This window comes from Rhincodon typus, chromosome 16, assembly GCF_021869965.1.
Source record: "Rhincodon typus isolate 14 chromosome 16, sRhiTyp1.1, whole genome shotgun sequence".
In the NCBI taxonomy this organism is placed as follows: domain Eukaryota; kingdom Metazoa; phylum Chordata; class Chondrichthyes; order Orectolobiformes; family Rhincodontidae; genus Rhincodon; species Rhincodon typus.
The window spans coordinates 56,101,301-56,127,993 of NC_063347.1; the positions used below are offsets into that span (position 1 = coordinate 56,101,301).

At 41.1% G+C, this 26,693-nt stretch overlaps 1 protein-coding gene across 1 annotated transcript in view; it reads right to left on the reverse strand.

The window, feature by feature from the left end:
* Window positions 1-26,693, reverse strand: part of LOC109929430 (DDB1- and CUL4-associated factor 1) — an 82,747-nt gene that overhangs the window by 29,407 nt on the left and 26,647 nt on the right. Inside the window, exons 4-13 of the mRNA XM_048606523.1 lie at window positions 24,791-24,864; window positions 19,355-19,468; window positions 18,584-18,721; window positions 15,314-15,814; window positions 13,011-13,112; window positions 11,191-11,349; window positions 10,068-10,247; window positions 9,113-9,322; window positions 3,851-4,020; window positions 1,954-2,078 (exon numbers count right to left, since the gene is read on the reverse strand). Of these exons, the coding sequence (XP_048462480.1) occupies window positions 1,954-2,078; window positions 3,851-4,020; window positions 9,113-9,322; window positions 10,068-10,247; window positions 11,191-11,349; window positions 13,011-13,112; window positions 15,314-15,814; window positions 18,584-18,721; window positions 19,355-19,468; window positions 24,791-24,864 (1,773 nt within the window). The remainder of the gene's footprint in view (window positions 1-1,953; window positions 2,079-3,850; window positions 4,021-9,112; window positions 9,323-10,067; window positions 10,248-11,190; window positions 11,350-13,010; window positions 13,113-15,313; window positions 15,815-18,583; window positions 18,722-19,354; window positions 19,469-24,790; window positions 24,865-26,693) is intronic.

Below are 26,693 nucleotides of genomic sequence, written 5' to 3' on the forward strand. Positions count from 1 at the left end.
CTGATGCCGCCTGGCCTGCGATGTTCCTCCAGCTCCACACTGTGTTACCTTTAATGTAGGATACAGCTTAACAGACTTGTAACCTCTAACTTTACAGCTCAAGAACGGTTAACTAGCCTATAGTTTCCTGCTTTGTCACCTTCTTTTCCTGAATAAGAGATGTCATGATGGTGATTCTTCAGTCTGGGATCTTTCCAAAAATTAGGGAATTTTGGAAGAATACAACCATTGCAGCTACTACCTCTGCAGCCACTTCTAAGAACCTAGGATGAAAGCCACCAGGTGCAGGGAACTTGTCTACTTTTAGTTCTAATATTTCCCCAATGACAGATTGAAATTCCTCCCCTTCCTTTTACATCTTAATTTTCAAGCAGTCTTGGGACATGCTTTTCGGGGTCTTCTACAGCGAAGAAAGGCACAAAACACCAGATCAAGGCTTCTCTCATTCCCTTGTTTTCCACTACTAATTCCCCAGTTTGATCCTCTGCAGGACTAATGCTCACTTTAGTTTCTTTTATCTTTTTTAAATACTGTTTTTATACTTTTAGCAAGCTTTCTCTCATACTCAGTTGGAATGCGGTCAAGGATATTAAAGGAAGTAGCTAAGAAAAGAGTGATGTTCTGAATGTAATTTTCCAAGAATTTAGGTTCTTTAAATCCATAAATTCCCAAGGATTGGAAAAATGCCAATGTTACATTCTTATTCAAAAAGGAAGGAGACAGTTAAACAGTTAACAATAAGCCAGACAGTTGAACATCCATCTGTGTCATTTTAAAGTCTACTATAAAGGATGCATTTAGAAATTCATAACATAATGAAGCAGAGTTTGGATGGCTTCCTCAAGGGATAATCATGTCTGACAAATTTATTAGAATTCTCGGAGGAGGAAATAAGCAGGATAGGTAAAAGGTAATCAATCGGAAGAAATATATTTGAAACGTGTTTGATAAGCAAAATAGGATGCTTAACAAGCGCTCATCACATTGGGAGATAGTATACTTATATAGATAGAAGACTGGCTAACTAAAGGACAGAGCTGGAATAAAGTGGAACATTTTCAGGCTGGCAACCTGTAACTTGTGGTGTGCCACAGGGATCAGTGCTGAGGCCACAATTATTTACAATATATATTAATGACCGAGATGAGGAAAGTGAATGTACCATTACTAAGCTTGCAGATAACCCAAAGATAGAGTATGCAGAGGATATTGACCGGTAAAGTGTGTGGGCAAAAAGCTGGCAGGTGGAATCTAAGATGTGAAATATGAGGTTGTGCACTTTGGCACGAATATTAGAGGAACTAAATAGAATAAGCTTACAATGTAAACCCACTGTCATTATAAACTGAACAAACAGAGCTCATTTCAAGCAGGACACAATCGAGTTTGGACAACAAAGTGCAGGGCTGGATGAACACAGCAGGCCAAGCAGCATCACAGGAGCAGAAAGGCTGACGTTTCGGGCCTAGACCCTTCATCAGAAAAGGGTGAGGGGAAGGGGATTCTGAAATAAATAGGGAGAGAGTGGGAGGCGGATAGAAGATGGATAGAGGAGAGGATAGGTGGAGAGGAAACAAACAGGTCAAAGAGGCGGGGATGGGGCCAGTAAAGGTGAGTGTAGGTGGGGAGGCAGGTGCTAAGGAAGGTGATGTGGCTGTAGTACCTGGTTTGTTTCAGGACATGGTTGAGCAGTTTCAAGGCCGAAGAGATTACGAGAGAGTTGCAGTGGGAGAGAGATCCCCTGAGGTTTGTCTGGAGGGAGGAGAGTAACTTCTTCAGGCTCGGCATCCTTAGAAGAGGCTTCGCAGTGGGGTTAAAATTGAATCAGAGATGTCTGGTTTCATTTTGCATCTAGATCTCACTAGCATGACCAGTCTCATATTACTTATGATGGAAACTGTTGATTCTGGAAGTTAAGGCTTGGAAAATTGTGACCATGAAAAATACACTCACCCACCGCAGTCACAGTTGAGGACCCTTCATCCATCACATCTACAGGTTCTGCCAGCAAAAGCTGAGTTTTGGAAACTACTGTGAGGACTGCCAGCACATCGAGAGCACAACGCACAGTGTCATTTCTGAAGGAAGGAGAGATTAGAAAATTAGGGTATGCCATACTTAGGCTTCATACTTATAGGACGCACTGTGAACCTGTACAAAAACATTTCTGATCTTGGTAATGCAGCCAAGCAATAAAATTAATGGGGAAAAAAAAATCATCTATAGAATTCCCTTAAAGGCTAGACATTAAATGTCTTTCCTTTTGGAAACACAATTTATAACAGAGAAACAGGACATTAAGCTCTGCAGAATTACGCCACTGTTTATATGAACAGCACACAAGGCGCCTACTACTTTACTTTATAGCATCCTAACAGCATATTCCTCTATTCATTTCTTCATGTATCTATCTTGTTTCTCTCCAATGTATCTATGCCAGTCACCTCAACACTCCACACACTAACCAAAGTAAAGCTCCTGAATTCCTTATGGGATTTCTACATTTCCCTTATAGGCCCTGGTTTTGGATTGCCCTACAAATGGAAGTTTCATATCTACATTTGTCCTGTTAATAACTCTGAAGACCTCGATCATATCACTTCTCAACCTTCTTTTCTCGGGAAAGAGAGTACTGGCACTTCAGCATTTCCTGATCCAGTTGAATAAGTTATCCAGGAAACCTAATGGCACTAAAATAGTATCTTAGGATGTTTTACATTCAGACAGGGCAAGTAATGGCCTATAATCTGGTGTCATGTGATTTTTGACGTTATCCAACCCAGAACAATACCAGCACTTCCACGTCAATCCCTAAAGCCACACCTGATAGCTCTTCTTTCCAAGGCTCCTTGTTTTACTGTGTCAAATGGCATTTAAACTGTTTATCAAGTTCATTACGTTTCTTTGGCTCAATTGTCTACTCTCCAACCTCTGCGTTTCCCTCTGAACACCCAAGACTTTGATCAGTCCTCCAAATATCCCCATTTTAACTTGGCAATCACTTTTTGATTGTAGCTCTGTAAAGCTTTCTGTATTAAACACACTGCACAAGTACAAGATGCCATGCCAATTTTGGTGTCTTCTATTAGATCACCAGAAAACATTAAAAGAAAGCAAGGTATACTCTATTTTTATTCTGCTTCTTTAAACAAAATGTGCTGAAATGAGCTAACCATTATTCAAACCATAGCACTTTATCTCATCTTCAATCTGGCCCTATTTCCTGCAATCTAATGGTCTTTAATACCCAAGTTGTTACCTAATCTATCACTATTTATCTTATTTCTCAAAACATAATCGTGGGCAAAGGCTGTCTGCAGATTCAAGTAATGAAAATACCAAGAATGTTACATTTCAAAAATGCCTAACCTGAGAAACAATAGCTCTGCTATCCCAAACACAATGGTGGCCAAACTAGAATGGCTATTTTAAGCAAATGTGTTTGCTTAAGTTTAAATATATGGATGCATGTATTTTCCTGAACAATAACAGAGGAAAAATAATGGTTTGGGTAACGCTCATACTGAAGGCCGAAGATGATTGCTTCCATTCTTGAAGCCAGTTTATACATCTTTCAGGGCCCTGCACAAAGCTGGAAGCAGAGAAAGACCAAGGAAGCAGAGAATAGACAAAATGAAGATTCAGTTTTCAGAAAATGCCGAATGAATGACTTAAACAGCTAGGCTTATTCAAAGCCCACAACAATGAAATGAATTAACTTGCCCCACCTCCACTGTTGAGCTGATAAATGGCAATTTAACAAAAGTGGTAAACTTGAGAATAACATCTTCACAGTCAAATTTTGCAGTGACCCTTCAGCTGAATGTTAGAAATATGAATCAAAGTCTACCTGCCATAGTAAGTCCTCCAATCACAAGCAATGGATATGAGCTGTAACAGAAGTTGTACACAAGAGAGCTTGTGAAAGACCTCAGCTGGCTCCCAGAATAGTCTTGCTGGGCCATATTCAATCAGAAACTCCATCATCTCCATTACCTGCTCATGGGTATAGGAACAGGCCTAAAAAAAAAGACAGATTCGAAACAACGTAATTAGTTCCAGTACTTCCACAGCAGCCACGTCAACACCTAGGCCCCAATCTATCACTGCAGGAGAGCCACATTCAATGTGCAGAATCTGGTGAAGTACTTCAACAGATGTTTTTCTGATAGATCACCATTTGATTGAGAGAGAGATTCCCTGAGGATAAAAAGGCTTTTAACTGAACATACAGATCCTTTTCACATTTCTAAAACAGATATTTGAAAAAGATATTCCTCACATGCAGTATACCTTCGAGTCAGAGTTTTTACAGTGCAGAAAGATGCCCTTTGGCCCATCACATCTGCACTGCTCACTGAACATTTATCTATTTAATGCCATTTTCCAGCACTTGGACCGTATGCTAATGCGTTTCAAGTGTTCATCTGAATAGTTCGTAGAAGTCTCAAGAATTCCCACCTCTGATTCTTTCAGGCAGTGAGTTCCAGATAGCCTAAACCCTCTGCGGTTCACTCAAATCCACTCTTAACCTCCTGCTCCTTATCTTAAAACTGTGACTCATTCAGCCCACCACTAATTTGTCCCTATCTAGACTGTCTTAACCCCTCAATCAGGTACCTGAAACACCACTTTCCCTGTTCTAAGGAAAACTATACCAGCCTATCTAGTTTCTCTTCAAAGCTGAATCAGTCCAGCCCAGGCAAAATCCTGGTGAATCTTTTCTGCACCCTCTCTAGCGCTATCACATTGTTCCTTTACTGTGGTGACTACAACTGCATACGGTAATTCAGCTGTGGCCTAACGTACATTATATACAGCTTCATCATAACCTCCTTGCTCTTGTATTCAGTACCTTGACTAATAAAGGCAAGTATCCCATTTCCTTCTTAACATTACCCGCACGTTGTGCACGTGCAGCCGCTCCGATATTCCATGTACTGCAGTCTGTGCGACGTGGATCACCACACTAGCTTCCAGTTTTGGAAGTCACTGCTGTGCACTGACCTCGGAGGTCCGCGCTGAAGAAAATAAAATTAGAAAGAAAGTTGCTTCTTAACTATCTATCTTCAAGAAACAACAGACATCACATCAAGGTCCCTCTGACCCTCTATACTTCCTCGGGCCCTACTATTCAATGTGTACTCCCTTGCCTATTTTAGTCCACCTAAAATGCATCACCTCACACTTTTCAAGATTGCCAATGTCTGAACAACCCTTTTATATCCTCCTCCTCACGATTCAGTGCCACCACCAATTTGAGCACTTATGCAAATTTACATACATCCCACATTCATGTTCAGGGTGGGGGCGGAATTTGCAGTGACTTGCTACATTAGATTGAATGCAAACTGGATCTTGTGCTGAAACACAACCATGTTTTCTGTATGAAACATAGGAGTAGGAGCATTGAATCCTTTGAGCTCGCTATGACCTTCATTAGGACAACGGCTGATCATACAACTCAGTACCCTGTTCCCACGTTATCCCCCATACCCCTTGATCCCTTTAGCCCCAAGAACTACATCAAACTGCATCTCGAAAACATTTTATGTTTGTTCGGTGGATGTGGGTGTCACTGGCTAGAATAGTACTTATTGCCCATTCTAATGGCCCAGAGGGCAATTAAAAGTCAACCACATTGCTATGAATCCTGAGTAACATATAGGCAGATCAGACAAAGGTGGCAGATCTCCTTGGAGATTAGTGAATCAGATGGGTTTTTACAAGAATTGACAGCGTTTACATGGTCGCCACTGGGTTGGATTTTTATTAAATTCAAATTTCGCCATCTGCCACGGCGGGATTTGAACTCATGTCCCCAGAATATTCACAAGGGGTTCTAGTTTACTAGTCCAGTGACATTACCATCACGTCACTACATCCTCACAATTCAAAGTTTTGGCCTCATTTGCTTTCTGCTGCAGAGAATTCCACAGGGTTACCATTTTCTGGGTGAAGAAATTTCTTCTGATCCGAGTCCTAAAAGTCCTTGCCCCATATCCTAAAACAGTGACCCTGGATTCTGGACTCTGCAGTCATCAGGACCATCCCTCTTGCATTTACCCTCTCTAGTCCCGTTACAATTTTATAGATATTTTCCAATTAACCTTTTCAGAGATATTATCACACATCTCTGGAACAGGTGGGACTTGAACTGAGGTCTCCTGGCTCAGAGATAGAGACAGGTCAGAATTTTTATGTTTATGGGAATATACAAAATTACTTTGGAACAGAGAATGAAGTCATGAATCTTTGTGAAACAAAACTTTTGAAACTAACATACACACCCTCCATTTAACTTAATACATTTTTTAGGAAAGGCTTGGACAATAGGACTCAAATGTCTAAGCTGTACCCAGTGCTGCAATCATTTGAGATCTTCCTGATAAAACAGAAGCAGAAAACTTTTTCCAAAGTGAGTTACGTTTGTTTCTGTTGTGTATGAATTATATACTTAACTTTTGGACACAGGACACATGCGCAACAAGCCCATTTTCGGATGTAACCCCATGTCTGATGAGAAAGTTGCTGTCTGTGAAAGCTGGAGCACACGTTGATTCTTGAGGCACAAGTTCTGGGGTTCCCAGTCAGCATGCATGTATGCCAATCACATATTAACATGCTCAACTTGCATACAGCCGCATAAATAGCAGCTTGCATACAGCCTAGCATATTTGGCATTTTTGAATCATTGGTAACCCCAGGTCTAGAGATGGAAAAGGGAGGAGAGGTTTCAAACTATGCTGCAGGATTCTGTAGATGCATGAATCCAATTATGTTAAACATAGTTAACACTTCTGTTGATTTCAGATGAATACACAATAGTATTTGAGAATTAGGGTCCTACAGCGTAATTCAGCTATCCTTCTATTCACTGAGCACACGTATTAAAAGACTTTATAAAATAACATGAAAACAGCATAAGCAGTGTTCAACACTGCCCACAATTAGTCTGTATGAGCACTACATGCTCCTTAAAAAGTTCTGGAAAAGTAGGTGTGGATTACTTTCTCTCTTGCAGAGCATATGGAAACCATATGTGGTTAAAGGTCCTTAGAAAAAAATAACAATTCTATTGTCACCTGACCTTCCTACTTGCGATTAATTCAGAAATATCCTTTAGCAAATATCAGGTGCAGGACAGGTTTTGGTAAAGATATTTTAAACCGGTCTCACATTCATTTCAATTAACTGCAACCTAATCAAATGCTCTGGGGTCACTGGTTCAAATTCCACAATTAATAAAACCTGGAACTGAAATCTAATCTCAGTGATGACAACCATAAGCCACTATTATAAAAATCCATCTGCCTCACCAATGCCCTTTAGGGAAATAAATCTGCCGTCAACTAGTTTGGAATGTGAGAGACCCTAGGGCCACAGAAATGTGGCTGACTCTTCACTGCTCTCTTAGCAATTAGAAATAGGCAACAAATGCCAGCCTTGCCAGTAAGGTCTGCATCCTATGAAGAAACAAACAAAAAAAATTCTTTCTGGAGAAATATGTCCTCTTTTTAAATATGATGCAGAGCCACAGCTTCCTGCTGTAGAGTAAGTTACCCCATTTCATACAATCATAGAATCCCCACAGTGTGGAAACAGGCCATTTGGCCCAACAAGTCCACACCGACCCTCTGAAGAGCATCCCACCCAGATCCACCCCCTACCGTATCCATGTAACCCTGCATTTCTTGTGGCTAATGCACCTAACCTACACATCCCTGAACACTATGGGCAATTTAGCACAGCCAATCCACCTAGCCTGCACACCTTTGGACTGTGGGAGGAAACCAGAGCACCCAGAGGAAACCCACACAGACATAGGGAGAATGTGCAAACTCCACATAGAGAGTTGCCCGAGATTGGAATTGAACTTGGGTCCCTGACGCTGTGAGGCAGCAGTGCTAACGACTGAGCCACCATGCCACCCAGAAAATGGAGATCTCACTCATGAAGTTATTGCCCCAATATCTGACTTCATCTTTAATGCCTAACTTTTGTTTTTTTTTGCCACAACTATTTTGCAATTTTATCGTTAATAATGTACGGTTCTCATGTTGGAACTGGTTAATTTTTTGAAATGGGCTAATTTTGTTTTTAAATTAAAATCTGACTGAGCATTCCAGACTTCTTTTTGATCTGTGATTAATTTTGCCTCTTGATAGGTTCATGGCAAAAGGCTGCATTGCATTATATTGGATCAGTGCTCTTTTGACTTGAACATCCCTCTTCCTAGGCCAATCTTTACCTTCTTCCTGCTAGCTGTAACTAGAATTTATCAATTCAATCTTTATACAGTTTGTATTAAAACTGATTCTTTTCATAATTTGTGGAACTCATCTCATTCCTCCTGCTTTTACAATACTAACAGACCTATACTTTGCCTTATGATTATTTTCTGATTTAGTATTCCTGCATCTCTTCAATTTGAAGGTATTTTGTATATAGAGGCCATGTTTCCAACTGACAATTTGATTAACTTGGGTTCAAAGATTGTTTCAATAGACAGCTTCATGCAGATAAGTGGGACTAGTTTAGTTTGGGAAACTTGGTTGACAAGTTGGACCGAAGGGTCTGTTTCCATGCCATAAGACTCTGACTCTATAAGCAACATAAATAGCTTGCACTTTGGAAGATACTCCAGTTACATGAAAACTCCTCTTCAATGAACAAACGATCCACAAAGGGACAGGCTATCATGTGTGGCTCGAAGGTATTGCTTCTGCATGGGTGGATCTGCATTAATTCTATTTCCATTCTGGTTCCATGGACCACCAATAATCTTCAGTTGGCAGCAGACGATGAGTGTTTACAAATTAGACTGTGCCACAGGAAGAATGGATTTTTGTTTTCCCAAGTGACTGTAAGAACAAGGATCATTATTTCAAAATGAATCACAAATGCTAAGTAGGATGATTTTGATGAATGACAACTGAATTTAAGTATCTATTATAGGTCTCGTTGGAATGTCAAAGAAGGCAACAGTTAATTCATGAAGCTTTCAGAGCAATCCACCATAAGCCTGTTGTGGGGTTTGGTGCCAAACTCTTCACCCATCCTGAAAACATTGACAGCTCTATATATAGAAGCATCATTTCTCTGTACACACCTTGCATGGTGGGTGAGGGTGAATAATAGCACCACCTTCTGTTCGTTGCAACGATCTTTTCACTTGCTCCACTTTAATTCCCAAATGTGACTCGAAGTACCTACGTAGAGCCATACATGTGTGCTTGGCAGTCTGGCGACTGGCAAATATCTCATCGTCACTCAGCAATGCACCCTGATCTTCCAGGTTTAAGATTTCCAGTGTGCTGATCTACAAGGATCACACAAAACAAAAAGTTAAATTCAGGACAATCTGTATATGGTTAAATGTAATCATGGAACAGGTGAAGTCTGCCTAGCCTTTAGCTTGGCCCTTTAATTTGATAATGGTTGATCTATATTTCAATGTCATTTGTGCACCTAAACTCCACATCTCCCAATACTCATACCCAACTAAAAAAATCAACTTAAAAGCATCAACTTCTGCAGAATCCATAGCCTCTTGGGAGAAAGTGTTTCAGACTACTGCTACTGTATGTGAAAAAGCAGTTCACAAATTCCAGCTGGATGACATGAAGATGTGTCCTCGACTTTTTCCACCAGATAATTTCCCTGCACTCACCCAACAATTCAGTTTAACATTTTAAGCGCCTCAATTAGATCACCATAAGAATGTTAACTTGTCGGCACAAAGAGCAAATCGATTTGATTACAGATTTAAGTGAGCACTGATTACTCAGAGCAGCCATTTTTATAGACTTACTTTACATTTTTTTTCAAAAAATGGTTTGCATGTCCAAAATGTCACCTCTCCTGAGACCTATTTGCTCCCTTCCCGGCAAACTAGGACAGCAGTTTATTTCCGTGGCTCACTGTCCCATTTATGTGGCTATTTGTGCGCTATTTTCCTCAGTGCATTTGTCTCAGCTCCACAGATATCAAAAAAATGTTGCTGTACAAACTCAAAATCAGCTTACAGGACGAATTAAAAATCAGCCAAAAAAAGTCAACAGTACCAGGTTTACTACTCGTCGGAGACCATCTTGTAAATCAAAAAGTTCCAGAATGGAGCGAAAAGCGAAAGAGATGGAGAAAAACAAAGTGGCATGACAGCGGCCCGACTCATGGGAGCATTCCAATAGCCACAGGGTGTAGCTGACAACATCGGACAGTACGTACTGTGGTAACAAGCACAGCTGGAGAGAAAAGAACAACGATCAACACATTGGATCAGAAATAAATGCTTGCAATAACTTAGAGAAAGAAAGGAAGGACTGGCCTTTACATAACATCTTACACAGTCTTAGCATGTCCCAAAGCATGTTGCAACTAATGTAGCAATTTTAAATTGATTTAATCTTGCATTGCAGGAAACACAGCAGCTAAGAGCACACAAACAGCAACCAGATAACCTTTTTCCAGGTGTTGGTTGGGGGATAAACATTGACCTGGATACCAGGAAGACAATGACTACTCTTCCTTGAATAATACCATGAGATCTTTCACATCTACCTGACAGGGCATCAGTTTAATGACTCATCTGAAAGACAAGACCTCGACAGTGCAGTGCCTGCATACTGGATTCTCTGCATAAATTTTGTGATTAAGTCCTCGGAGCTAAATTTGTATCCAGCTCTTGCAATTCAAGGCAATAGTGTTACCAACTGAGTTTCAATTATATAACTTACATTTATACAGCATTTTTAAAACAAGAGGATGTCTTAAAGGCATTCCATTGCAATGTTTTGAGTGAGAGAAATCTGACGCAAGGGTTCATTAGGACAGTTGACAAAAAGCCTGGTCAGAGGTAGGTTTTAGGGAATTCGAATGACAACACGGATGCAGACGCCTAGGGTGGGATCTGCAAATGTTAGGGCATACATGTTGAAAGCAAGTCTGTCAACAATGGGCAAGAACAACACAGCTACTAATTTATAGTATCTTCTCTATTAGAGACCATTATCTTAGAGACTGAATCCTTAGGCAAGAAGAGAAAACATACAGGTGAAGCAGCTAATCAGCCCACTAAAAACAAGATTATTCAAACATTTTTAAATTCTGCGCATCACATCAAGTACTGCAAAAGAAATTCATCTTCCAATAACAATGAAGGCATTCCCAGCACAGTGCTAGACTCACCCGTTCCATCGCATCCTGGTTGTAAGCCAAATAATACAAACACAGGGACACTCCTGTGGCAGCCATGGAGGGCCTGGGAATCTCCAACAGTTTCTGAACTCCTTCGTGAGCCACAAACTCAGCTGCAAATTTTTTGTGTAACAACAGAGAGGCCAAGTACTGCAGAGGAGGAAAATAGCTGTTAAACAAGCAGATTGCAAACAACAGGGTTGAATGGCTAGCTCAATACACAAGTGTTATGGCGTTGCATGGCATGTTCCCATGAAGCCAACATAACGACCCATGCTACAAAGATGGTCAATAACGAAACATTCACTATATCACTCCTTCCCAAACTAGATTGTACTTTGAGGAAAAATTACAATAAATTAATACAACAGTTCCCCTCTATATCACCTCATTCCCATTACCTCCAGGTTTTCCTCCTTGAAGGCACTAGTTCATGCTATAGGCAAGGAATTCATTCAAGACCATGTATAAATGATACAGATATTGTGGCAGTCTGATGTATGCTCTAGCATATTTCAGCAAAGATCACAAGAAATAAATCAAAATCGAAAACACTGGATTTCCTCTTCCCACATTTTGCCTGGAACTCTTAGGCTAACTGACCTTAACAGTACGATTAGCCAAGCTGGGATCGGTTAACTCGGGGTAGAATGGAACATAAGGCACCCTCAGTGCACAGAAACAGAAGCTGAGAGAAATAAATGGGCCAAGATAGATGCTCAATCATGATCCCACTTAACAGTGGAGGGTCCGAGTCAATTTCTAGTCTGCTCTGAGGGTTGGCTGGCACTCAAGCAGTGGCACTTCTAAATTTTAAAATCAGTATAAGGACTTCTGGGCAAGGAACTGGAAAACTGACCAGAGTTCACCACTCTAATATACTTTATCTTGTGGAAATTGCACATGGATATTTCAGGAGATTTTGGAATTTCCTTCTTTAAAATGCAGTATAAACAGCCTTTGAATAGTTTTAAGGCTAAAATAGAACCTGGGTAAGCAAGGTGGTGAAGGATATCATGGGGTAGGTGGGAATGTGGAGTTGAGGCTGTCAGAAGCTCAGCCTTGATTTCATTGAATAGCAAAGCAGATTCTGGGGGTCAAGTGGCCTACTTGTAGGACAGAGTCAAGCTCATGCGATAAATGAACTGAATCAGTGGTCAGCCAAGCAAATTAATCAATACAAGATTAGCTGGCAGTACAGTAGCAAGCTCTGCCTCACAGTGCCAAGGACCTGGGTTTGATTCCAGCCTCGGGTGACTGTATGGAGTTTGCACATTCTCCCCGTGTCTGCATGGGTTTTCTCTGGGTGTTCTGGTTTCCTCCCACAGTTCAAAGATGTGCAGGTTAGGTGGATTGGCCATGCTAAATTGCCCATGGTGTTCAGGGATGGGAAACGCAGGTTTACAGGTACAGCATAGTGGGTAGGTCTGGGTGGGATGCTCTTTGGAGAGCAAGTGTGGACTCAATGGGCCGAATGGCCTGCTTCCACACTGTAGGCATTCTATGGCCCATTCCTTGATTTTCTCCCCATTCTTCCTGAAGATATTAACTAAAGGTGGGACCTAGCTAGTGTCTCTCTAATAAATCATTCAAATAGCCATTTATCTTCTGCAATCAGACATACCAATCATTGGAAGTAACAATAAACCTAGATTCCTAGCTTCTGTGACTCAGTTTTGCATCACACAACTCAATTACTTATCAAATCTTTGGAAAACTACACAAGACTGCTTTTACAACCAATACTGCACAGCAGTATTGTGTGAATTGGAACGCCCCATCAGCCCAAGCTTAATCAAATGTTGTCATACCTTAAGAGCTTCAAAAGTCAGCTGGACATCATTAGTCTGCTTCAGGTCAATGTAGTACATCAGCAGTTCTCGAGCACCAAGCTGCATGAACACAGCTAGCAACTGCCATAAATCAGAAACAACTCATTATTAAAAGGCCAGTCTGTGACTCTGTTTCTCTAACTGGATTGCAGACCAGTATGTGGTCAGAATAATGAAACTGCTCCACACGACTGACTATGACTGACATAAACTGAGCAAGATTTCAACCAAAAACCGAAGATCTGGATTGCTAGCTGTCACCGCCAATTTTGGGCACAAACTAGGGGATCAAAAAATGATACTTGGCTCCCTGATGTACCAGTGAAATCCACTGGCAGGACATCAGCATTTCACCAGGGACCTCATTCCAGACCCCAATGTTTTGCCATGGTTCAGCATATTCAAGCTAGTGAAGCCATCAACATTAACTCTTGGCCCTGTAATCCCTAGCAGCGAGACGTACTTTCACACAGCACAAAATACTGGATAATGACCAAGGATCCCTGGCTGATCTTCCATTTTCTAGCTCAAGAATATTGAGGTTAACTTCAGTAACCCTATTCTCAGCCATGGCTAAGATCAGCTAACAGCGCATGAACCATATAACTTTGGGCTTTTTGGCTCACTTTCATTCATTGAATGCCCATTAGGAGAACACCACCTTCTTCATTTTCCTCAAATTCCCAGACATCAATTATATTCACAATGGATAACTAAAGAATCTGTACTTTAATTATTAATTAGAAAAACTGCAGTATTCTTATTTGTGTTAATATTGAGAAGAGTGAATGCTGCAAGCCAAGTACATATCCTAGTATTGCACCATTTTTTATATCACAGACTGTACATCTTGCCTGTGTCACAGTTGCACACAAGAGACAAGCAAACTAGTTAATTTCAGCTGATTGCTTTTGATTCAAATCTGAAAACACAGCTTCACAATGTTCTCCAACCAAAGAGCAGAATTCATTTTTACAACTGTTAGGTTCAGTTTCCTTGAAAGAATACAGCTCCACTTATGGAACACTTTTTCATTAAAAAACAAAGCACAGAGAAACTCAGCAAGTCTGACAGCATACGTGAAGACAGGAAAACAAATATTAAAGTTAAGTTTGTTACAATTCTTTGTTTTGCATTATGTTATTTCACACACTCGTCCAAATAAAACACCGCCCTACAATAAGCAACTGCATCAGGGTAGGGGGTGTTAGTGTGGACTTGTTGGGTTGAATGGCCTGTTTCCGCACTGTGGGGATTCTATGTTTCTATGTGGGGACTGTAGAGGAAAACGGTAAAGGTAGGCCAGCGGTGAGTTATTGATTGGTAGAGCAGATTTGAGGAGCCAAATGCCTACTTCTGCTCCTATCTCCATCAGGACTTCAGCCGTGTGGTTGAGTGAGCTGGTGGTCTGTTTTCTGCTGAAATCTAGCATGGACTGATGGGATTAAAGATTGCTGGCTTCAAGAGTCCCGCATGGATAAATTTGTGAATCCGAGTCCAGGTCTAATGAGCATAGATTAACTGCACAGAACTAAAGGGAAGAACCTGCACTTATATAGTGCCTTTCACAGGCTCAGGACACTTCAAGTACTGAATAGTTAATGAATTACGTAGTCACCATTGTAACGCAAGGAAACGATTCCAAACTGATAAACCAGATTAGATGATTGCAGTGTGAAATGAGATTTCGCACTGGGTAGTGGGAGATGCACTTCTAGGATTGGAGGGGAGCATGTTTTTGAGAGGAGGGAAGTTTGTTCTAAATCTAAACATTCAAAACATTCACTCAAATAACTGCTGTCAGTGGATACTCTATATTATTAATCCTGTCACACAAAGAGTCATTAATGAAACCCAAATCCTGGCATTGAAGCAAAATGCTTCTGTTACTAGACTGACAATCAAGAGGCCTGCACTAATCATCCAGAGAACAAGTTCAAGTCACAATATGTAATTTTGAGAATATAAATTAAGCTTGTTTTCTAAAATATCTAGTTTAATTTAAAAAAGATACTAATAACAGCAAAAGTGACCATTAAGCAGTCAGATAGTTGTAAAACTCCACTTGAATTGTTAACGTTCTAGAGATTACTCCAATCCCAGGCAAACACCATTGACTTTTAACTAGCTATTGAATGATGCAATTGATTGGCTTGCTTAGGCCCAATCTGGACCAACCTTCAAGGATAATTAGGAACTGAAAATAAATGGCAGTCATGTGTGAAACACCCAAACCCCAACCAAGAACAACTGGGAAGAAAAAATTCAGCCTCATTGCTCACCTCCTGATACTCCCCTAAGGGTGTTAAGTATTGAAGAATTAACCTTTGCTCGATGGCAGAGGTCAAAGGGAAAAGATTATAATTATTGCCAATCACCCAAGATGACATTTCTGACCAGCTGTTTGACTGCTCGTTGCATATTCGTTCAGGGTCCAAGCTGGCAAAGTTGAGTCTTTGTTTGGTTGCTTTCCTTACATCCTCCCTCTCAGTCCTTCGTCCATCTTTCCCCTTTACACCATCCTCGCTTTCTGTGCTCTTGACAGTGGAGTTCATCCTGCTGCTGGTTTTATGTGAAGAAGTTATCTGGAAGGACACATCGTCAGTACAGTCCTCACCATCCTCAATTTTCGACGTGTCACCGTAGTCCATGTCCACTGCCTCCTCATCCATTGGAAGAAGTGAAGTGAAGTGTGGCTTCCGCGGGCTTTGCCATTTCATCTTCTGGTTGTTCTCCAAGTCCTGAAGCTGCAAATCTCGTAAGCGTTGCAACATTACTGGCACCTTCAAGCAAATCAGAAGTAAATCATTAATGCTGTGCATAACAGAAAGAAGGATCCCAATCTTATTTAGGAGCATCCACAGTATAAACAACCACGAGAATAACTGGCTTCATTTTTAAAACCAATTTTTATATTGTGGGTAAATATCATGTAACAATGAAAAGAACTTGCATTGGGAGTTTGAATAGTTGACTTCTCCTGAGAGCAACCACAGGGGTCTAAGAAAAGGTGTTTTACTTAAGTTCTCCAATACCTTCATCCTCAGGCTCCTGCAGTGCTCTCATTTTCTTACCTCAAGTGCTCTGTAGAAAGAATGAAGGCAGTGTTTATTCAAAAAAAACACTTCCCAATCAGTCAAATACTTCCATGTCCTTGATCATAAGTCACTGAAAAAACTATTTTCTAAATCAACCTATTCAGACTCACACCACTGGAACAGGTAGGACTTGAACCTAGGCCTCCTGGCTCTGAGGTAGGGTTACTACCACTGCATGCACCATAAAAGCAAGCTAGTTTACTAGGGCAGCAAGCAATAAGGAAAGCAAATGGTATAAGAACAGAAGTTGCTGGAAAAGCTCAGCAGGTCTGGCAGCATCTGTGAAGAAAAAAAAATCAGAGTTAATGTTTCAGGTCTGGTGACCCTTCCTCAGAACTCTGGAAAGCAAATGGTATGTTGGTCTTTATCACAACAGGATGCAAGTACCGGAATAAAGGTGCCTTGCTTCAATTGTATAGAACTTTGGTGAGATAGCTGAAAGAATAACTGAAGAATTTTGTACAGTTTATTGTCTTCTTATCTCAGGAAGGATATATTTGTCAAAAAGGGAGTGCAACAGAGGTTGACCAGATTCATTCCTGGGATGGCAGGATAGTCCAATGAGAGATGGAGGAGACTGGGCCTATGTACTTGAGGTTAGAAGACTAAGAGGTGATTTCATTGAAACTTATAAAATTCTTAAACGTCTAGACAGGGCAGATGCATGAACGATGCCTGGCTGGGCCAGGGTCTAGAACCAAGAAAGACATACGAAGAATAATAGGCAGGCCACTTAGGACTGAGATAAGGAGGTGGCTTTTCACTCAGAAGGCAGCAGATCTTTGGAATTCTCTGACCAAGAGCAGTGGAAGCTCAGCCCTCAAATACTTTCAAGACCAAAATTGAAATATTTCTAGAAATTAATTACATTGAGATACAAGGATAGCATGGGAAAATGGCAGTGAATAGACTATCAGTCACGATTTAACTGAATGGAGGATGAATAGCTGACACTTGCTCCTACATGTCCTCAAAGGTATCGGAGCAACCTAGTCACAAAATAACTTTTATGTATGTTCACACAGCAAATGTAGGACATGGAGTTTCCATTCCAGGCTACAAAGTGAATTGTTGTTTAAACAAGGGAGGTCTTTCCAATGGAGGTCACCAACTATGGAAAGGATGGATAGGAAGGAAGGAACTTTACACTGACTAAAGCCATCTCCTTGTATCCTTCGTTTTCCTGAAGAGCAGGGAGTAGACTGTAGGTGAGTACTTTCTTTTAAGTGAGGAATGATGTTTGACCCAAGGGGATCCATGACAATAAAAAATGAAGCACCTTGGATATATGAAAACAAGATAGCACACATTAGAGTACTGAACAGCAGGAAATTGTTTTGTACTGTTGATAAATGTCCTGCACTTCCACTTAATCTAATAACGTCCCATTAATATTCAAAAGGGCAAGTCTGAAGACAAACAATGGAACCAAATCTCCCTCCTGTCCTCATTCCTAATTATATTCACCTTGCAGATTGAGATAACCAGTCAAAACCTTATCCTCTTTTAAAGTTGCCTGAGTAACCTTGCTTTACTTTAACATCAGCAAGCTAATGGGGTCTCTAATGTTCTGCAGTGTTGCAAAATTTGTTTTAAACGCTGTTTTTTTGCATCTGTCCAGCTACTTGACTCCAAATTACGGTACCCCCCTCAACAACCGCCGCCACCACCACCCCTAATGGGTTTGTTTCCTGCTCCCCATCCCTTTCCAATTCAGTCTCTCAGCACCTCCCTCTCACGGGTTTCCATTCCTGCTCAAGACCCAGCATCATTCTGAAGCCGAACCTCTGATGTCATAGAAATGAGAATCCAATGGTTCAATGAAAGGGCTTTTACAATCTGTGGTTTCCAAAGCTGCTTATTCCTTGCTGCTCTTCTCCCAAGTCTTCTCTCTCAGAAAAGGTTCAGGGGAGGGAGATGGCAAGCAGGAGCATTTAAAAAACATTGGCAGCTTTGGATCAAATCTGAATCTGAATGTGGAATCTTGAACTAAAATGTGATCCAGTAAAAGAAGTGGTAAGAAAGTGGTTTGGGGAAGTGTTCAAATCTCAGGGTGGGCCGTGGAGGGGTTTGGGTCTGTAGTAATCAGGAGGATTACGGAGCAAGTGATTTGGGAAGCAGCATAGCTGCTAAAATAGTTCGCTAATGTAAAATATTTCAATTTAGAGGCTATAATATTTTACCATTTGTGTTTTTTTTGATAAGGTTTACAGAACTTTATAGTTTTAACATCATTTCCCATTAACATTTGGTTCCTATGGCAACCAATCTTTCATCTCGCGGTGCTTCAGTTGAAGTTGTGATTTCAGGAATACAATCACAACTTTAAGTGAATCATTTAGCGAAGTGAGGATTTAATATATTGCAAATCCATTGGCAACTTTGTTTGATGGAATTGTGAAATACAAACTTTGGGTTTCCTGAACCTTAAAGCAGCAGTATCACATTCCTTACCATTTGAGAGTTTTCTTCCCGGTAGTTGGCTGCAATGTCCTGGTTTTCCATAGCCCCAGCAAGGAGACCAGTGGCATAGGTTCTCAGTGGCTGGTCACTTTCCTTTGCCCATTTGAACAGGTTTTCAACAATTCCCTCCTAAAGAAAAAAATAGAGAACATTACAACAGTCTCTGCAATCTCACTCAACAAATAAATTCAACTTATGAGTGGACATCACTGACACTACAATTAAATGAAATGGAAAAATCATATTTGACTCAATTTTCTCAAATGTAGTGATTTGGGGATAGGGTGGGACAATGGAATTAAGGTAGGTGATCAACTGTGATCACACTGAATGGTGGAGCAGGTTCGTAGGTTCCATTCTGCTCCTATTTCTTGTATGATGTATGGAGCTTAATATCTCACAACTGAGACAGTATGAGGAGTTCGGATTTATCACGTACAGTAGAACATTTTGGCAGGGGAATGAAAAAAACTTATCACAACCAACCTAATTGAACGGTTTACAAATCAAAACATTGATGTCTGAATTTTACAGCTTTTAAAAAAAAATTAAAATGAATGAAAATCCTTTTAGAGGTTAAGATGCTCATAAGTACTTCAAGTTATGAGTGCGAGTACTTTAATTAATCCAGTATATGGTAAAGCTAAGTGCAGTGCCTTTCATCACTTGAGTACAATAAGGCTGGTTTTTGGCTTTTATACTTTATAAACTAGGATACAGATCAATAAACACCCTAACTCTGATCTGCATCCTTCGTCCTACCTTCTCCTGAAAGACAACAGCAGTTTCCAATCCAGGCATGATATCCAACAGCAGACGGCACGCTGAAGTGTTGACTGGAGGATCTCTACTGGTCATCACATACGTATTCACCAGCTGTCCAGGGGCATGAGAAAGGAATTAAGGAAAGGTGAGATTATATCATGAAGTAAAACAAACAAGTGTATGCTTATCTGTTCATAGACAAATGGCATGTTACTTTAGGACAGAATGTCTGTAAAATACTTTCACCCCTGCTGAGCCCATTAGGTAAAGGCAATGAGAGTCAACCATGCAAGAGACTTGATGTAGACTCATATCCAATAAAAACCATAACAACTGCAGATGCTGTAAATCAGAGACAAAAACACAAATTGCTGGATAAACTCAGCAGGTCTGACAGCATATGTGGACAGAAATCAGAATCAACATTTCAGTTCGAATGATCCTTCCTCAGAACAGACCTACATCTGGCTGTTTTACCTTGTCCAGAGTAACAGAAGCTGGCATGTATTTGAAAAGTGGTAAATTCAAACCTGCAAGTCTTTAGAATTATTGGCCTTGATTTTAAACAACAGCAGAACCTCCACATATAAAGTCCCTCCTTGTGACACAAGGAATGATTACAAGTATCAATATCAGATAAACAGATTCTGTGTCTTCCTCTTCGAATTTTAAAGTGTGGCAATCAGGCCACACATGAAACTCCAGTAAAGGCAGATGAGGGCCTAATTAACATACCAAAGTTCTAAAAGTCCAATGACTTCACAAAGCTGGAACATGACTGTTTAAAAGCAAATGAAACAAAAACAAAGAGAAGCTTGGCCTGAGGGATTCGCAGTAGCAGCTATCAGCTTCTTAAATAGAGACAACAAGAAAGGTCTAGGCCCGAAACGTCAGCCTCTCTGCTCCTATGATGCTGCTTGGCCTGCTGTGTTCATCCAGCCCTGCACCTTGTTGTCTCGGATTCACCAGCATCTGCAGTTCCTACTATCTCAGCTTCTTAAATAGTCTCATTTAGCACCTCATTACCAGCTAGAGAAGCAGAAGTGATGTATCCCCTCAAAAGCACTGCATTTAATTGTTTTCTAATCCCTCCTCACTCCGTGATCATTTAAATTCATGATCACCATCACCTACTCCAAAACTAGAATTAATAATCAGTCTTCGCGAAATGACAATCAGGTGACTGATTTTCCTCATACTTCCAAAGAAACCTGACAATCTCTCAAATAGTAACTCCTTAGTTCAACTAGATTATTTGATAGGAGTGGGCAATAAAGTGGAGTTGAAACAAAAGATCCATTCCCAATCACATCTTAGTCCTACACCTCCTCTTTTTTATCCACTCCCCCATCCCCAGCACATGTATGCACACACACACTAATATACTGACAGCAGATAGTAGGAACTGCAGATGCTGGAGAATCTGAGATAACAAGGTGTAGAGCTGGATGAACACAGCAGGCCAAGCAGCATCAGAGGAGCAGGAAGGCTGACGTTTCGGGCCTAGACCCTTTTTCATTTCTGTTTTTATTTTTAAAATGCCTCTTCCAATCAAAGCTTTTTCTCTTGACAAAACTTCATGTCAGTCCTAGGGAGACTGAGATGGAGCCAGTAAGGTGTGTTCAAGTCAGTCAACGTTGTTCAGTCGGGGGAACAAGGGACCAGACCGATGTGGATTCTCAGAGTCAACAGAGCGTGGAGCTGGATGAACACAGCAAGTCAGGCAGCGTCAGAGCAGCAGGAAAGTTGATGTTTGGGGGATTGGTCAGTGGGAAGGGTGGAGCAGATAGGCAGGGAAGAAGATGGACAAGTTGTATCAGGTCAAGGAAGCGAAGATGAGAGGGAGGGTTGGAAGTGGGATGAGGCCGGGGTGGCGGTGGGGGGGCAGATTTTAAAACTGGTGAATTCTACGTTCAGGCCATTGGGCTGTAGGCTCCTGAGGTGGAATACGAGGTGCTGCTCCTCCAGTTTATGTGTGGCGTCAATGTGGCACTGGAGGAGGCCCAGGATGGACAGGTCACCCAGGGAGTGGGAGGGGGGGTAGTTAAAATGGTTAGTGACTGGATGGTGTTGGTGATAATAGTGTACGGAGCACAGATGCTCCACAATTCTCAGTGATTTTCCTCTTTTCAGACCCATAAAGTGGAGAGTGGAACAAGAGAGAAGAGTCCATAATCCACTTGTTTGTGAGAGCCTGAGCATCAATAAATACAGTACTTTAACTCTTCAAAACCAGAAACTTCACTTAACTGCTAACAATGTTTCATTATTTACTGTGCAAACAGAGGCCTAAGCTGTTAAAACAGTTTACTAAAGCCATATGCACAGTAGTACCCCAACAGCAGTCGGTTCTTTCTTAAACTACGAGGCAAGGTCGCAGATCCTTTCGATCACAGAACAATGCCCCACTACAAATTCAAAGACCAGGAAGTCAAATTGATACTAGTTTCACCTTACAACCAAGACTGACAAAGCATTAATTTAAAAACAAGAAAACCAGATCAATGCTCTGGGCAGCCTGGGTAGCTCAGTTGGTACAGCATCAGACTTTTAATCTGAGTGTCCAGCGTTCAAGCCCCTACCTGGGTGCACTTTTCATCAGCCATTTTCAAATAGCACAACAGACTCGATGGGCCAAATGGCCTAATTCTGCACTTGTTCCTTATGGACATGGGCTCAAACCCCACCATGTGAGCTGGTGAAATTTAAACTCATTTAATACATTTGTAATATTAAATTAGCCCTGACAATGAAAATATCAATTGTAAAAACCCCACCCGGTACACTAACGTTTTGTAAGGAAGGAAATCTACAGTTCTTAATACGACTCCGGGTCCACAGAATATGGTTCACTCCCATCTGTTCTCTTGAATTGCTAAGGAAGCCAATTACTTCAAAGGTAATTATGAATAAGCAACAAATATCAGCCATGTCAGCAGTGCCCACATCCCAGGAAATATAGGAGAAAGAAAATCCTAATAGAATCTTACAACGCAGAAACAGATGCTTTGGACTAACTTGTCCATGCCGACCAAGTTTCCCAAACTAAATTAGTCCCACTTGTCTGCGTTTCGCCCATATCCCTCTAAACCTTTCCTATTTATGACTTTTAACTGTTGTAACTGCACTTGCACCTACCACTTCCTATGGCAGCTCACTGGCCCTCATGTCCCATTTAAATCTTTCTCCTCTCATCTTAAAAACATGCTCCCTAGTTATGAACTCACCCACCGTCGGGAAAAGACCTTTGCTATTTACCTTATCCATGCCCCTCGATTTTATAAACTTCTGTTAAGGTCACCTTCAGGGAGGGAAACTGCCTTCCTTACCGGGTCTGGCCTACATGTGACTCCAGACCCACAGCAATGTGGTTGACTATGAACTGTCCTCTGGGAAATTAGGGATGGGCAATAAATGCTGCCTAGCCAGCGACGCCCTCATCCCATTAGTGAATAAAGGGCCCCTCAACCTCCTACACTCCCAGCCTATCCTTATAACTGAAATCCTCCAGTCCCAGCAACGTCCTGGTGAATCTTTTCTGAACTCTCTCCAATTTAATAACATCCTTCCCATAAGCAGGGTGACCAGAACTGTACACAGTACTCCAAAAGTGGCCTCACCAACATCCTGTACAAACTCAACATGACGCCCCAACTCCTACACGTGATAGTCTGAGCAATGAACGCAAGCGTGCTTAAACACCCTGTCTAACCTGTTGTGCAACTTTCAAATAACTATGTATCTGAACCCCTTGGTCTTTCTGTTTGACAACACTATCCAGGACCTATCATTAATTGTATAATTCCTGCCCTTGTTTGTTTTAATAATTGTTTTAATAATAAAATACTTTGCATTTTTCCAAATTAAACTTCATCTGCGATTCCTCAAACCCACTGGCCCAATTGATCAAGATGCCTTTGTAACCTTAGATAATCTTCTTCACTGTCGACTATACTACTAATTTCGGTGCCATCTGCAAACTTACTAACCATGCTCCCTAAATTCTCATCCAAATCATTTATAACTAAATCACTGGTCACTGTCCTCTAATCTGGAAAAAACCTTCTAACCACCACCCTCTGTCTCCCACTGCCAAACCAATTTTGTATCCAATTGGCAAGCTCACCCTAAATCCGAAGTGATCTAACTTTACCAATTATTCTATCATGCGGAAACTTGTCAAAGGCTTTAATAAAATCCATGTAGACAATGTCTCCTGCTCTGCCCTCAATCTTTTTGGTTACATCATCAAAAAATTCAATAGGTTTATGAGACACGATTTCCCACAAACAAAACCATGCTGACTATCCCTAATCAGTCCTTGCCTTTCCAAATGCATGTGAAGCCTATGTCTCAGAATTCCATCCAACAACGTACCCATCACTGATACCAAAGTCACTGGTCTATCGTTCGCAGGCTTCTCCTTGCAGCCTTTTTTAAATAAAGGCACATTAGCCACCCTCTAGTCCTCCAGCACCTCAACCATGATTATAGGTGATACAAATATCTCTGCTAGGGGCCCCGCAATTTCATCCCTATGAATTATTAAAAATCTGTTTGTCTATGAATTTAAAAACAATTCTTGATACCTGTGTAACAAAATACAGTTACTTTCAATCTGTTCACCTTTACTGGTTTTAGAAACAGGATGGAACAGTTCCATCCAAAAGGGATGGACTTGATGGGTGAGATCAGAGCCAAGGAAAGATTAAATGATGATGGATACAGGTTCAATAGAAACAGCAGGTGACTGAATTAATTAGGTAGCCCTAACAAAAAGCTGTTCACCCCTTCCAACTCAATTTTGATTTAGCTCCCCTCCCCCTACCTCTCCTTCACCTTTAATGGTTCACATTCTCCTTAATGGGCTCTGCACGCAAATGAATCAATTTGTAAACACAGGGCGACTTACTGGTGGTGGCTAATAGAGGAAAAAACTATGCATGATATGGTGATGTGAAACAAAAACACTCAGTTGTTTGTGCCAGGAGGCCCACGTTCAAGACCTGTCTGCTCTAGAGATGTGTAGTAACATGTCTGAACAAAATGATTAGAAAAAGGATCACAAAACAGCTGCCAACAAACATAATATGCAAAATGGTCTCCTTCTGTGCTTTTGGTCAGGGTCATAATGGAATAGAAGGTAGACATTCGACGTAATGGGTCCATGGGTTGCTCTCCAGAGCTGATAATCAACTTTGAGAACCCATGCTACCCCCAAAACCATGTCAATTTGTTTCTCTTTAGTGCGAATCCAATTTCCTTTCGCAATCATTGATTGCTTCTGTACTTATCATCCCCCAATAGGGGAAGTGTATCATTGCCCAGTTCTAAAAGGGATGGGCTTCAGTGAAAAGGCTCTTCCTCATTCGTAATTGTGCCTTTAGTTAGCCGTTCACTGGACCTGCACTACAGAGCAGTGGGCATACTTACCGCATTCATGAAATCATCATTTTTGAAGAGTATTTTTAATAGATGTCCCAATCTACATTCTGGATCTGCTCGACCTGCAAGAGATACATTAAGTGTATGTTCAAAACATTGACACATTTTTCATGATAGATTTCAGTAATCAAGTTGCAACTTTAATATTTGTTGGTTCAGGTCAGAGTTTTTTTATATAAAAGTCATGCCAATATTTCAGACATAAGCGATACCTTTGCAGAAAAGCCCAGAAAATGGTGTGAGATATTAGTTCAGTAACATGCACCTTCCTCTTAAATAATAAAAATGCCAAGTTGGAAAGATGTAGAAAAGAGCTGGATTTCTAGATCCCTGGAATTTCTCTCTTCATGGTTATGGTGACTTTGAAAAAGTTGCACAAGTCGGAGGGGAAGGACAGGATGAGTGCTGTTTTAAAGTACCAATGGCAACTGAGCATCTGCAAGTTACGAGATAATGCAAAGATATGTCAGATATGACCGTATCTCAGTTATACCACAGCAGTATCAATATAACCTGCAAAAAAAAAAAAAAAAAAATTGGAGGAATTCACCTGGCCAATTGACTTCCACTTTGTAACCAGTTGGCTGAAGCTGGTGGGTCAGGAACCAGCAGCTTTGGTGCCAGTCTTCAGCAAGAGGTTTCAGTCAAAGTACCTCACCACTTAAGTTATTCCACACAATTTCCAATTGCATTGCTGACTACCATTCTCCAGAAGATTCACAGAATCCCTACAGTGTGGAAACAGGCCATTTGGCCCAACAAGTCCACACTGGCCCTCTGAAGAGGATCCCACCCAGATCCATCCCCCTTCCCTATCCCTGCGCATTTCCCATCGCTAATGCACCTAAACAACACATCCCTGGACACTATGGGCAATTTAGCATGGCCAATCCACCTAGCTCGCACATCTTTGGACTGCGGGAGGAAACTAGAGCACCCGGAGGAAACCCACGCAGACACAGGGAGAATGTGCAAACACCACAAAGACAGTCGCCCGAGGGTGGAATTGAACCCAGGTCTCTGGTGCTGCGAGGCAGCAGTGCTAACCACTGAGACACCGTGCCACCCAGAAGGCTGGGCACATATCAGAATCTAATCTTTTGCATGTTTCTTTCCATGTCTTACTGTCATTCATTTCATCTTTTGCACTACCAATTTTATTTCTTTTGCACCACCAACTTTTTCTGCTTTCAAGCCAGTGCACTCTTTCAAGGCTGCTCCATTTTTTACTAAGGTACCTCAAGTCATCTTTCAACTCTATCCCCACATTTATCAATTCCATTAGTGTCCAAACGTTTACACATCAGTTTTATATACCAAATGACTCAATATCCACTGACCCTGGGACAATTTAAAGATTAACAATGTGGTGAAGAAATTCATCCTCATCTTGGTCCTAAATTCTCACTCCTAATTCTGATACTACACTCCTTAGTTTTAGGCAACCCAACATTTGCTCAGCACATGCCTCATCAAAATCCCTTTAATTTTGTACGTTTCAGCAAGATCACCTTGGATCTTTCAAAACTCAAAGGAATGTAGTTGACATGACATAAAGGTACTGTAAATAAATATTTTCCAATTAACCCGTTCAGAGATGTCACTAACACGTCTGGCATATGTGGGACTTTAATCTGGGTCACCTGGGTCAGAGATAGAGGTACTAGCACTGCACCACAAAAGCCCCAAAGTATTGTAAATACAGTATATGTTAAAATTCCACTCACTTGCAGAAGTTTTAATGACAGGCTTCTTCCAAAGGCATACGTTGGTTGGTGCACTACTTGCACTAACCAGCTTCTGTCATTAGGTGGAGTCCAGTACCTTAGCATAAGCTCAGGACGGAACTGAGACAGAAACAGGCACCGAAGACTTTAAGGTAAGATCAGAA